Here is a 14,233-nt window from a genome sequence, read left to right on the forward strand (position 1 = left end):
CACAAAGCTGTGGTTAACTGTTTGTGTTTCTGGTTCTCGGTCTGTTTTGCTTCCTGCCCTGGGCTCTAAAGTCGATCTCACCAACTTTAAGTTTTTGAATCCTTAGGAGTCCCGGCTTTACCTGCCTCTAGACCAAGTCCCAGAATGTGCCACATTTCCCTTTCTTTGCAGGCCTCCAGCCTGGCACCCGCAGGGATTCATGCTTTACAGCTCTTCTGCTCAGAGCTTAATGAAGTCCTACTTCCATCGCTGAACCCATTTGTCTCCATAGTGGCCTCCTCTGTCTTCTTGGCGCACTATTGTAGCCATGATTGAAGATTGGGTCTATACGTTTAGAAATATCTACTTTTTGATCGACAACTTTGGTCTAGAGTGAATAGACATCAACAGTGGGTGGTACCTTGAAACTTTATACAAACAACAGGCTCTTGTCAAGATGATCCCACGTCACTTCATCCCACTTCATGTGATTTTTACCTCTTGAACTATCAGCAGGCTGAAGAAATAACTTCTCAACACCTGGACAGACTGCTAAGGCATTTGTTACAGTCAACCATGGATTTTAACTCTGTTTGGCCACTAGCTGGTCAAAATGTCATGTATACTGTAAAAACATAATGCATTTCTTTTTGAATAAGCTTTCACTGGTCATGACGACTTGATATTGAGGATTGTCATAATAAAAGTGAGTTCCTCTTTCATCTAATCCAGGGATGTCCACATCCGGTCAAGTGCCACACTGCAGCACCAACTTGATACTAAACTTGGTGGATGTTCTTGTTTTATTGTCTCTTTACACACTGCACTGATTTCCCTTGAACCTCTCTGGTCTACTGGTGGGAAAGCTGTAGTCTCTGGCAAAGTCGCAGGATGTACAGTGGAGAGTCATCCTTGTTTGGTGGGGGGATCTGCAACCAGGTCAACTGGTTAAATTATTTCCCACCCAAACAGCATCATATTAGGTGTGATGCCACTGGAGCCATGTTTTGTTGTACAGTACACCTTGACTGCAAATAGGATTATTAGATCTCAGTCCTACTGGCAGCGCTCTGCCATAGTGACCAGAATCTTTTGTCAATGTGGTGCTAAAGCAGTTCACGTGTCTAATTGTGGGTGGAAAAATGTGCTTTTGGCTTTTTCAATCCCCAAAAGCTCACAGCAGACTTGAAATTCATCCCAGTCCAGAACCTTGTGGAACACCATAAATGTGCAATGACTACTAGAGGTCACATATGTTTTGAGTGTAATTTTATGTCAACAAATACCATAAAAAATGTTTAAGTGAGGTAGACAGTCTCATAAAGTTTTTTTTTTTAGTTTGGATATATTTATGCAAACAACTGCAACCAAAAAGTAGTGTGTTAAGGTGAGGAAAAAGTCAAAGTTTGGGCAACATGAAAAACAACAATCCACAACCTTTAATCACACTTGACAACAATCATAGAAGTTACAGAACATCAGTTTCTATAGGGACCAAAGCCGTAGTGAAAAGGTGAGAAAGAAGGAGGAAAGGAAGCATATAAAAGTGTTTCAGTCAGAGAGCTGTCAGAGTTCAGCAGCTTCTCCATCCTGTGATGATGGAGGAAACTGAACTCTGCTTTCCACAGCTCAACACCTCCTGCAGGAGGATACAGCTTCCTCACTTTGAGACCATGTTGATTTACGTTCTGCTGTCCTGTATCTCTGTGCTGTCTGCTGTTCTCAACCTGCTCGTCATCATCTCCATCTCACATTTCAGGTAGCAACACACTATATTTTAATGTTTTCATGTTTAACTCTGTGCTGTATCTGCTTTCTCATGAGTGATAACTGATATAAGGGACAAAAAGAGTTGAAATGTTTCTGTTGTTCCTCCACAGGAAGCTCCACACTCCCACCAACCTCCTCCTCCTCTCTCTGGCTGTGTCAGACTTCTCTGTCAGCATCTTGTTGTTCTTTGATATCGTGCTCATAGACGGCTGCTGGTTCCTCGGTGACCTCATGTGTATTTTTTATCAGTATTTAGCATATGTCATCACTTCTGCATCCACAGGAAACATGGTGATCATATCTATTGATCGCTATGTGGCTATTTGTTACCCTATGCATTACACCTCCAAAATCACACAGAAACGAATGAAGATCTGTGTCTGTGTGTGTTGGATCTGTTCATTAATATTTCAGAGTCTGATTCTGATGGATAACCTGAAACAACCAGGCAGGTATAACTCCTGCGTTGGAGAATGTGCCTTTGTTATGAACGGCATTGCAGGATATGCAGATCTGACTTTTTCCTTCATCGTTCCCATTGCTGTAATTATAGTTCTGTATCTCAGAGTATTTGTGGTGGCTGTGTCTCAGGCTCGGGCCATGCGCTCTCATATCACCGCCACCAATCTCAAACATTCAGTAACTGCTAAGAAATCTGAGCTGAAAGCAGCCAGGACTCTCGGTGTTGTTGTGGTTGTGTTTCTACTGTGTTTGTGCCCATTTTATTGTGTTGCTCTCTCAGGCCAAGATAGCTCTCTCAGTGCATCTGCCGCTTTTGTAGCATGTTTGTATGCCTTTAACTCCTGTCTAAATCCCATAATCTATGCCTTTTTTTACCCCTGGTTCAGGAAATCCATTCAGCTCATTGTTACACTTCAGATACTGAAGCCTGACTCCTGTGACATCAACATGATGTAAAGATACTTCATGATACTTGAGCTCAGCACAGATAATAGTATTTAGATGTGAAGATACTTTGAGTTCTTCTGTTTCCACAAACACATCATCAGTTACATCAAGTTCAAGTGTGTGGGTTTACTTTTGTTAAAACTGTGCAATACATAATTGGCATTAAAGGAGGATGCCTGTTCTGAGGGCTGTTGTGTTAAATTTAACATGTTTCTTCAACCATTTCGATTATATTTAAATGTAGGTAAGAGGATGTTTTCTCACTTTCAGAGGAGCATATCAACACTGCAGTATTATTACTGTGACACCAGATTAATGCCTGTAATCACTGACGTGTAACAATTCTTAAATTAGGACTAAAATTACATGCAAACATGTATAAATCTTTTTAAAGTTATCTCTAAGGGAGGCCCAGACACCCTGCGGAGGAAACCCATTTCGGCCGCTTGTATCTGCGATCTCGTTCTTTCGTCACTACCCACAACTCGTGACCATAGGTGAGGATGGGAACATAGACTGACCAGGAAATCGAGAGCTTCCCGTTCTGACTCAGTTTCTTCTTCACATCGACGGGTGCAGAGCCTGCAACACTGCAGACGCTGCACCGATCTGCCCGTCAATATCCCGCTCCATTCGTCCCTCACTGTGAACAAGACCCTGAGATACTTGAACTCCTCCACTGGGGGAAGGATCTAATTTTTGTTAGACAATGCACATCTGTGTTGTAAAATTCTGAGAAAAAAAAAACTTTAATATATTCTGTTATCTGAAAATCGGTTTAATAAACATATTATTAAAGGCATTTACACAAATTTAAGAGGTCGAGTTTGTGTTATTTAAAATTTTGACGCCAATCTATCAGGATAGATTATGCCAGCTCAGCTACGTCCAACTTCATCAGGCACCTGGAACGCACACAGTCAGTATATATGTTTATGTTTATGTATTTAGCAGACGCTTTTTTCCAAAGCGACTTACAAATCCATATATAACAAGCTATACAAAAAGCTAACAATAAACTCCATAGAAGGAACCCAGGAGTCCGACTCTGTCAGAGGGGACAGAGTAGAGATAGGGTGCAGGCATAAAAGGAAGTGCAGAAAGATAAAGTGCAGAGATAGAGGGGGTAGGGAAGTACAAGGTAAGTGCTAGGATAGGAGATGCTCTCTGAAGAGCTGGGTTTTCAGGAGCTTCTTGAAGATAGACAGGGACGCCCCTGTTCTGTTAGCGCTCGGTAGGTCATTCCACCATCGTGGGACGACACATGAAAAGAGCTTGGATTGTCTTAAGCGTGGTATAGGAGCTGCTAGACGACAATCTTGGGACCAACGGAGGGACCCAGTTGTGACATAAGCCTTTGCAAGAGCATTCAAGTAGATGGGAGCCGTTCCATTAAGCTCTTTGTAGCTAACATCAGTGACTTGAATTTGATGCGGGCAGCTAAGGGCAGCCAGTGGAGTTCAATGAACAGAGGGGTGACGTGTTCTTTTAGGCTGATCCAAGACCAGACGCACCGCCGCGTTCTGGACCATCTGCAGAGGTTTCATAGTACAGGCTGGGAGACCAGTTAGGAGAGCATTGCAGTAGTCAAGGCGGGAGATGACCATGGCCTACACCAGGAGTCGGGTGGCATGTTGGGTTAGGTATGGTCTGATCTTTCTGATCAGTCTAGTAAAGGAGTTTAAATGTACTAAAGTTAGGACAGCGCTCCTGTTAGCTGGGAGTAAAGATGTGGTAGTTAGTAAGGTGGTTCCAAACCCAACCAAGGGGAGGAAATAGAATCCAAGAATGGCAGCTCAGGAGGCAGAAGCAACTCCTAGACATACAGAAATTTTGGTAACGTTCAAATAGGCTGGGGAGGCTTGAGGTTTTACCCAGGCAAGCCAGTGTGGAGTATTAAGTATTAAGAAGCTTAGCTGAAGGTATTGAAGATAACCAAAGGCAGGTGAATTTAGGAGGGTCTAAGACAAAGAGAGTGGCAATTCAGTTTGTTTAGGAGGGGGAGAAAGTTAATAAGATAATTAGGAGGCAATGCAGCTTAGAGGATGCTTGTGATTGGGAGATGCAGGTAGATTTAGGAGGAAAGCTTGTTGTTCCCCGGGAAATACAAATCTAAGGCCTGATATAGTCTTGTGGTCAAAGAGTAGAATGAGATTCTATTTCATAGAGCTGACTCTTCCTTGGGAGGAATTCATAGCAGAAGCATATGATAGGAAAAAGCTTAGGTACGTAGAGTTGGGAGCAGAAGCAGAGCAGCGAGGATGGAAAGTTAGGATCTGTCCAGTGGGAGTAGGATGTAGACTGTAGTCTGTTGTCTCATTGTTGAGGGAGTTGGGTGTAAATGGACAGAGTGTGAAGAAAATAGTGAAGGAAGTGTCAGATGACGCAGTAAAGTCCAGTCAGTGGATTTGGATTAGAAGAAGCAATAGCAGCTGGGGGCCCAGCAGGGGGAGCACTTAGGGTAAACAGACTCGTGGAATAAGCAAGGAAGAAATCCAGGATATATTTAAGTGGAAGGTGTGGCCCATGTGAGCCTTTTGAAACCAGGAGTCCATTTTCGGTGAGTTGGCCTGTATGGCCTTGTTTTTGCTGGCATTTTTAGTGATTTAGGACCGTTTAGGTGAGTTTGTCTGCTGATTCTGCAAGTGTGTCTTCTCCTGCCTCCACCTCTGGCACCTCTGTACTTTCATTACCTCCTACCCAACCCAGGGTTTGAATCCCATTCCTATTTATCTTTACCTCTTCTATTTGTACCCCCTACCTGAGACTCAGATACTCAGACCCCTAGTTTAGGGGTCTGAGTATCTTGGGATCTTTTTCACGAGTGTTGTCGTGTTGGAGAAACCCAGAACTCCCTGGAGAGATTGTATTTGCCTTATGGCCTGGAAATGCCTTGGGGTGTCCCAGAAGGAGCTGGAGAGTCTTGTTGGGGAGAGGGTTTCTCTCCTGAACCTTTTTGCCTCCGCATACCAACCTCGGATAAGTGGACAGCAATGGATGTATGGACTGTTCGATCGAGATAGAAATCATCCATTCAATGTCATTTGCAAAACAATATCACAACTGCAACAAAATGGAAGATAAAAGAAAGCTTCTTGACCTTGTGTCATTATAAGTTTAGAAGTTGTATGTAAGAAGGACCAAACTATTTTTCAGCCAACTCACGAAATTCATTGTAAAGTCATTGTACTTTTCTTCAGATTTAAAGCGGTTATTTTATGACATTAAAAAAACACGGTGACACACAATTGTAAAAAGGGGTGTTCGTGAGGACCCAACTGGAGGCTCAAGCTCCAAAAGCAAGAACGTTGAAGAAATAAACTTTTTCGAACAAAAACTGCAGGTGCTGCAATGGCAGAAAGTCAAAAACACAAGAAGTCCACACGTATGTCTAAAGTCATGAGCAAAATATGACAGGAACACATTTAAATTTCATGTGGAAACTAAACGCGCAACGGACACACAAAAAAGACTGGCATGCAAAAAGGAAGTCAGGGAGCGTTTATTCAGATGGGGCTAAATACTGCAGGTATGATAATTAAGAACTAGGGCCATGTATGTGGGAGTAGTCGAAACCAAGATTAATTGAGAAAAATTAGGGAACTAAAGCAAAGTCGCATGACAACAGAAGCAGAACGTAGACAGAAAAACTAAAATTTTGGAAGAAACTGTGAATGCAGGACATTGACAACTGAGTTAGAGAAACATGAGCACAGAAAGATCAGTTTACAAGTCTCAGTGGAGGACGGTGAGGTGGGTGGAGATAAATTCACTGAGTGACAAAAACATTCTCTCAGAGAGCTGTCAGAGTTCAGCAGCTTCTCCATCCTGTGATGATTGAGGAAACTGAACTCTGCTTTCCACAGCTCAACACCTCCTGCAGGAGGATACAGCGTCCTCACTTTGAGGTCATGCTGACTTATATTATACTGTCCTCCAGCTCTGTGCTGACTGCTGTTCTCAACCTGCTGGTTATCATCTCCATCTCACACTTCAGGTTTTTAATGTTTTCATGTTTAACTCTGTGCTGTATCTGATTTCTCATGAATGATAACTGATATAAGGCACAAGAAGAGTTGAAATGTTTCTGTTGTTCCTCCACAGGAAGCTCCACACTCCCACCAACCTCCTCCTCCTCTCTCTGGCTGTGTCAGACTTCTTTGTCGGCCTCTTTTTGTTCTTTCTTATTTTGCTCATAGACGGCTGCTGGTTTTTCGGTGACCTCATGTGTATTCTATATCAGTATTTAGCATATATCATCACCTCTGCATCCATAGGAAACATGGTGATCATATCTATTGATCGCTATGTGGCAATTTGTTACCCTCTGCATTACTCCTCCAAAATCACACAGAAACGAATGAAGATCTGTGTCTGTGTGTGTTGGATCTGTTCATTAACATTTCATAGTCTGATTCTGATAGATAACCTGAAACAACCAGGCAGGTATAACTCCTGCTTTGGAGAATGTATCATTGTTATTAATTACATTGCAGGATATGCCGATATGACTTTTTCCTTCATTGTTCCCATTGCTGTAATTATAGTTCTGTATCTCAGAGTATTTGTGGTGGCTGTGTCTCAGGCTCGGGCCATGCGCTCTCATATCACCGCCACCAATCTCAAACATTCAGTAACTGCTAAGAAATCTGAGCTGAAAGCAGCCAGGACTCTCGGTGTTGTTGTGGTTGTGTTTCTACTGTGTTTGTGCCCATTTTATTGTGTTGTTCTCTCAGGCCAAGATAGCTCTCTCGGTGCTTCATCTGCAACTTTTGTCATTTGTCTTGTGTACTTTAACTCCTGTCTAAATCCCATAATCTATGCCTTTTTTTACCCCTGGTTCAGGAAATCCATTCAGCTCATTGTTACACTTCAGATACTGAAGCCTGACTCCTGTGACATCAACATGATGTAAAGGCACTTCTTGACTCTTGAGCTCAGCACAGATAATAGTATTTAGATTTGAAGATACTTTGAGTTCCTCTGTTTCCACAAACACATCATCAGTTACATCAAGTTCAAGTGTGTGGGTTTACTTTTGTTAAACCTGTGAAATACATAATTGGCATTAAAGGGGACGCCTGTTCTGAAGGCTGTCATGATAAGTGACAAACTGTATGCCCCATTTCAGGTTATTAGTATCAGGACATCTGTATAACTCTGTATATTCCATGTGTGCTGTTGGGTTTACTGTTTACTATCCTTTGTTGTTATTCTCAGTTGTTGCCACCACCTTCTATGTTTTTGCTTCTTTTATAAGTCAAAGCCTCGGTCTGTAACTGTAGAAGATAGACTAAACACCAAGGCCAGTCTGAGCGCTTTTAAATGTATACATGTAGAAGTCGAGCAACAGTTACAGCTTGACTTGACCATTGAACTGGACCACCGTCCATGTAAATGTTTACATGTACAGGAGTGGAATCAGGTTATTGGCTAAAGTTAAAGACACTGTAACACTGTGGACTGTATGAGAAAAGGTTCAAGATATTCTGCCGCTTCTAACCTCCTCTGTGAGAGATCCTGGTCCATGTAAATATAGGCTGCGGTTATAAAATCAAGATTTTATTAGAGCAGAGCGACAGTCTGGAAATGTTTTTATTATTGTTATTGGGAATTCAGATGGATTAATATACACTTTACAGTTTTTACTAGAAGATGGAACTTTGGAGCATGAATTGAGAACCTAATAATATTTGTGTCACTTTACTGTTGGGAAGCAGTACACATGTACACATGGAGAATACAATTTAAGATACATGTACACATGTCAGACTGACAAAAATCCAGTTTCAGTCAGCATTAATGACAATGATTAGTTTCTCTCCAGTCTAATGTTACTGTGCTTATTTTAACATTATTCAATATATTTTTAAAGTCCAGCTTTAGTTGGACCAACACAATAATTCTGTTTTTCCTAACATCATGTAAACATGTTATAATGACTGCTTTGACTGTGGGCAGCTGTTGGGCAACTGAAGGGGGACTTAGTCTATGTGACTACCCTATCAAAAATTGCTACTTTATGGTTTTCTCTGTATAGCAAATAAATGTATAAAGTAAGTGTTTTCTTCTCTTGTGTGTCTAACTATAAAAAGTGTAATGAAATTAATTTATATCAGGGGTAGCATATTTTGATAGTTCAATAACATCCTATCAAGTAATGCTACTTCACAAAGGTGCTCCAGCTACATGCCATCTATCTTAAATAAGCCAAAAGCGCGAAGAAAGGGGGTTTTGAGGATGTTCCTTACCGTGCTTCTACATATCGAAAACGAACTACAGATAATATAGTAACATCGTAAACGTAGTAACAGTTAACAGCGTGGACTGATGAGCCGCAACTAGCTGCAACACAGGGTCTTAAAAAAAATTATGGGCGTGCCAAGTCTACAACCAGGGGGGAAAAAACATTGAACAAGTTGTAAACAAACATCAGACAGGCCTACGGGGCTAAACCCCTAGCAGACCTCAACCAGTCTGATCACATGTCCCTGCTTCTGATCCCTGCATACTAGGGGTGCAACGATACGGTCCGTACCTTGATTTTTGGGCCACAGATTTGGTTCAGTTTAGTTTTTGTGCGTAAAGACAACAAATCATATGGTGTTGAAGCATGCAGTGGAGTGGGGAGGTGCTTTTCCCCTGTTAGGGGAGGCCTGGGTGATGATGGGTCTCAGGCCTGGGCTGCTGCAACTGGTGTGACTGCGTGGTTTGTTTGTTTGTTTTTTCTCTTTTCTTTATTTGTAGTGGTCCTCTGGGGTGGGATGGGGTGGGTGGGTGCCTTCTGGTGGCACAGTAGCTCCCTGAATACGGTCGCTGCAGGCCTCGAACCTGGTGGATATCAGGCCCTCCTGCCCTGTGGCAGGTCAAAGGAAACAGGGGTGCCTATTGCAACCAGTCTCTAGCTGCCCTCTCCGGGGGATCTATATCCCATACCCCTCTCCCTTCTAGCTCTTGTACACAGCACACACTTACACGTGTAGGGTTTTGGGGGCGTGTGTGTTTTGTGGGGTGTAGTGGATGAGGCCATGTAGCTGGTCCCCTTTACTACACTCTGTAGTTCCCCGCCCCTGTTTTAATTACACCTTAGATATTACCACTCATCAATCACACACACACACATTAGGTCTTGGGGGATGGTTGCACTGAGTGGCATCTGGTGGGTGGGGCTCTTTGGGTATGTAGGCTGCCCAGAGGGCCGCGCTCCCAATTCTACAAGGTGGGCTGCCCCTCAATTTTAATCGCTCACTATTAGAAAATATTGAAGAGCCTCTCCCCGCTGCTCGCGGCTTCACTCACCTGTGGGCACGTCTTGACTCCTGGGGCATTTGGCAAGGCGCACTGGCCCACTGTGCTTGGCTGTTTGGGGGGCTTGGCCCTCTAGGTTATTGGGTGGGGCCTCTGCCAGGGGGTTTGGGGGCGTTTGGGCTCCTTGGGCTCCTTCGGGCTCCTGGGACCCGGGTCCAGTGCATGGCCCATGTCTGGGCGGTTGGGGCCTGGCGGGGTCGGTGGGCTGTTGCCCCTAGCTCCAAGAGGGCCTCTGTCCTATGCTTATGGGGGCTCTTTCTGGGGGCTTCCTCTGCAGTCCTCTGGGTGGATGCATGGTTGTTCCTGCGGTGGGCTTCCTGGTTTATGTGCTCCGTTGGGGCTGCTGGTGGCCTGGGTCTTGTGGCCCTCTCTGCCTGCTTCTGATTGCTGGGGGCGGCTGTGGATTGTGGCTCTGTACACTTATACACTCATAACTAAGGACGGTTAGAATGTAGGTCCTGTGCCATGGGTATTGCATGTTCACGCACACACACATTCATTAGCCCATTAGCATGCTCGCTAAGCAGTTGATGTGTTATCCTGTGGTTTCAGGTCATCTATATCCACAGTTGTGTTGTATGTGATTGTGATTGTGCTTGTTTTTCTCTGCTTGTCTGCTTTCAGGTGCTCCTGGAGGCGCTAAGGCTGGATTCCCCTCAGAGGCCGTGGATTGTCGTCTGCTTTGTTTTTACAGGTGTAGCAGCTGGTTGTCTGGTTTTTCTTTCTATTTTTGTTCTGTTTCTTCTTCTTTGCTCTTCTTCTTTCCCTGTCCCCCGGTCTGGTTTGGCTCTATTACATGTGAAATATTGTAAAAAAAAATAAAAAAAATAAATGGGCAGTTGATGACCCCGCCTTTCGCCCAATGACTGCTGGGATAGGCTCCAGCCCACCCGCTACCCGATTGACGGATTGACGGTGTATAGAAAATGGATGGATGGATGAATGGGCAGTTGATGGACATCAAGGGGAGCTTTATAAAGCTTCCCTTGGCAAAGCAAATCTGTTTGGCATAAAAGTTAATCAGATTACAATTCTGCTGCCGTAATGCTGGACAAGACAAGGGGAAGAAAAATAGACTCAACTTTAACTGTGGTAAAGGGCTTGTTTATAGCTTATACAGCTTTGACACAACGGCAGCTACGTTTTAGGTAGCCAGAGGACCTCATCTCATGTCTCTCACCCTCTAACTCCCACTGTAAAATGCTTAAAAAAAACTTCCTCAAACAAATTCCTCTCACGTCCAAAATATCTGCCTGATCTAGACCAATTTTACCTCAAAACGTAGGTATTTTAGTCCTCTTTCACCTCTTTCATCAAATGTGACTCTCATTGAGCTTGTCCTCACAGATTTCTCACAGATCACCTCTGAGCGCAGAGAGGTGCACTCCAGCTCCCATACTTTGCTATTATAAACAGGCCGAGCCATGAAATCAGTGTGAAAGACTCATTTTAAGACTGCCATAAAAAACGAGCCACACACAGGAGCAGAATAAAAATAAAACCGTTGGCTTCCCCTGTCCCTTCTGGCGCTCACAGTTTAAGAATTATTCGGATACGACTTCCACTTTTCGAACAGCAACCATTTGTTCCAGACTTGTGCTTCATTATTAAACCCCATGATTTTAAGGGGACAAAGTGAGGTGCAGATTTGACAGTTGGCAGGTGCAGCTGTTGCCCATAGCAACTAATGAGGGGCCAGACCCAAGATGGCTGCCCTGTTCTAATACAGCTGATGAGGGGCCAGAGCTAACATGGCTGCCCTGTTCGAATACAGCTGGTGAGGGCAGAGCCAACATGGCTGGCCTATTGTAACAGCTTTATGCCAGCCTGTTTTATCTCTGCTCCTAATACAAAATAACATGACAGCCTCGGTCTCTTAGACATCCCATCACACAATACCATTATAAAGAGGCCCTCCTTTTCTCCTTTATACATATATGTATATATTTATTACCAATACAATTCAGTTTACATCAACACAACTTTGTCTGTCTATATTCTATTCTGCTTATACTATTACACCTGTGCAATTCTTGTAAATGCCTGTGTCAATTCTGGAAGTTTTTTACTTTTACTATCTCACTAATTATTTTTATACTTTGTTTGTTTTAACTTTAAATGAGTCGAGCACCATTTAATTGTAACTTTGCAAAAGTGACAATGACAATAAAGTCTTGTCTTATCTTACCTGAACAGGCCTCTGAGTAAACAACAATTAAAAATCAAAACTTCAACACAACAATACCTGAGCAGGGCAGCAATCCACCAACACCCTGACTCAGTTTCAGGTTTCTTTTTCGTACCACGTAGCATTTAGTGGCAGAGTGCCACACTGCAGCACCAACTTGATACTGCACTTGGCGGATGTTCTTGTTTTACTGTCTCTTTACACACTGCACTGATTTTCCTATAACCTCTCTGGCCCACTGGTGGGAAAGCTGTAGTACAGTGGAGGGTCATTAATTCAGTCATTGTTTGGTGGTGGGACCTGCAACCAAGTCAACTGGTTCAGTTATTTCCCGCCCAAACGGCATCATATTAGGCATGATGCCAGTGGAGCCATGTTTTGTTGTACAATCCACCTTGACTGCAAATGGGATCATTAGATCTCAGTCCTACTGGCAGCGCTCTGCCATAGTGACCAGAATCTTTTGTCAATGTGGTGCTAAAGCAGTTCACGTGTCTAATTGTGGGTGGAAAGATGTGCTTTTGGCTTTTTCAATCCCCAAAAGCTCACAGCAGACTTGAAATTCATCCCAGTCCAGAACCTTGTGGAACACCATAAATGTGCAACTTCTATTGGTCACCACTCTCATGACCACTAGAGGTCACATATGTTTTGAGTGTAATTTTATGTCAACAAATACCATAAAAAATGTTTAAGTGAGGTAGACAGTCTCATAAAGTTTTTTTTTAGTTTGGATATATTTATGCAAACAACTGCAACCAAAAAGTAGTGTGTTAAGGTGAGGAAAAAGTCAAAGTTTGGGCAACATGAAAAACAACAATCCACAACCTTTAATCACACTTGACAACAATCATAGAAGTTACAGAACATTAGTTTCTATAGGGACCAAAGCCGTAGTGAAAAGGTGAGAAAGAAGGAGGAAAGGAAGCATATAAAAGTGTTTCAGTCAGAGAGCTGTCAGAGTTCAGCAGCTTCTCTATCCTGTGATGATGGAGGAAACTGAACTCTGCTTTCCACAGCTCAACACCTCCTGCAGGAGGATACAGCTTCCTCACTTTGAGACCATGTTGATTTACGTTCTGCTGTCCTGTATCTCTGTGCTGTCTGCTGTTCTCAACTTGCTCGTCATCATCTCCATCTCACATTTCAGGTAGCAACACACTATATTTTAATGTTTTCATGTTTAACTCTGTGCTGTATCTGCTTTCTCATGAGTGATAACTGATATAAGGGACAAAAAGAGTTGAAATGTTTCTGTTGTTCCTCCACAGGAAGCTCCACACTCCCACCAACCTCCTCCTCCTCTCTCTGGCTGTGTCAGACTTCTCTGTCAGCATCTTGTTGTTCTTTGATATCGTGCTCATAGACGGCTGCTGGTTCCTCGGTGACCTCATGTGTATTTTTTATCAGTATTTAGCATATATCATCACTTCTGCATCCACAGGAAACATGGTGATTATATCTATTGATCGCTATGTGGCTATTTGTTACCCTATGCATTACACATCCAAAATCACACAGAAACGAATGAAGATCTGTGTCTGTGTGTGTTGGATCTGTTCATTAACATTTCAGAGTCTGATTCTGATGGATAACCTGAAACAACCAGGCAGGTATAACTCCTGCGTTGGAGAATGTGCCTTTGTTATGAACGGCATTGCAGGATATGCAGATCTGACTTTTTCCTTCATTGTTCCCATTGCTGTAATTATAGTTCTGTATCTCAGAGTATTTGTGGTGGCTGTGTCTCAGGCTCGGGCCATGCGCTCTCATATCACCGCCACCAATCTCAAACATTCAGTAACTGCTAAGAAATCTGAGCTGAAAGCAGCCAGGACTCTCGGTGTTGTTGTGGTTGTGTTTCTACTGTGTTTGTGCCCATTTTATTGTGTTGCTCTCTCAGGCCAAGATAGCTCTCTCAGTGCATCTGCTGCTTTTGTAGCATGTTTGTATGCCTTTAACTCCTGTCTAAATCCCATAATCTATGCCTTTTTTTACCCCTGGTTCAGGAAAGCCATTCAGCTCATTGTTACACTTCAGATACTGAAGCCTGACTCCTGTGACATCAACATGATGTAA

The 14,233-nt window shown here is 43.1% G+C and overlaps 3 protein-coding genes across 3 annotated transcripts; all 3 read left to right on the forward strand.

Moving 5' to 3' along the window:
- Positions 1–1,577: 1,577 nt before the first annotated feature.
- Positions 1,578–2,667, forward strand: LOC140320007 (trace amine-associated receptor 13c-like). The gene is made up of 2 exons (XM_072397767.1): positions 1,578–1,738; positions 1,860–2,667. The coding sequence occupies exons 1-2, from the start codon at positions 1,578–1,580 to the stop codon at positions 2,665–2,667; spliced, it is 969 nt and encodes a 322-aa protein (XP_072253868.1).
- Positions 2,668–6,364: 3,697 nt separating this feature from the next.
- LOC140319277 (trace amine-associated receptor 13c-like) lies at positions 6,365–7,573 on the forward strand. The gene is made up of 3 exons (XM_072396865.1): positions 6,365–6,406; positions 6,456–6,655; positions 6,763–7,573. The coding sequence occupies exons 1-3, from the start codon at positions 6,365–6,367 to the stop codon at positions 7,571–7,573; spliced, it is 1,053 nt and encodes a 350-aa protein (XP_072252966.1).
- A 5,567-nt stretch (positions 7,574–13,140) lies between these two features.
- On the forward strand, positions 13,141–14,233 carry LOC140320008 (trace amine-associated receptor 13c-like). The gene is made up of 2 exons (XM_072397768.1): positions 13,141–13,304; positions 13,426–14,233. The coding sequence occupies exons 1-2, from the start codon at positions 13,141–13,143 to the stop codon at positions 14,231–14,233; spliced, it is 972 nt and encodes a 323-aa protein (XP_072253869.1).

Source organism: Leuresthes tenuis, unplaced genomic scaffold, assembly GCF_036924035.1.
Source record: "Leuresthes tenuis unplaced genomic scaffold, fLeuTen1.0.hap1 SCAF_12, whole genome shotgun sequence".
NCBI lineage: Eukaryota > Metazoa > Chordata > Actinopteri > Atheriniformes > Atherinopsidae > Leuresthes > Leuresthes tenuis.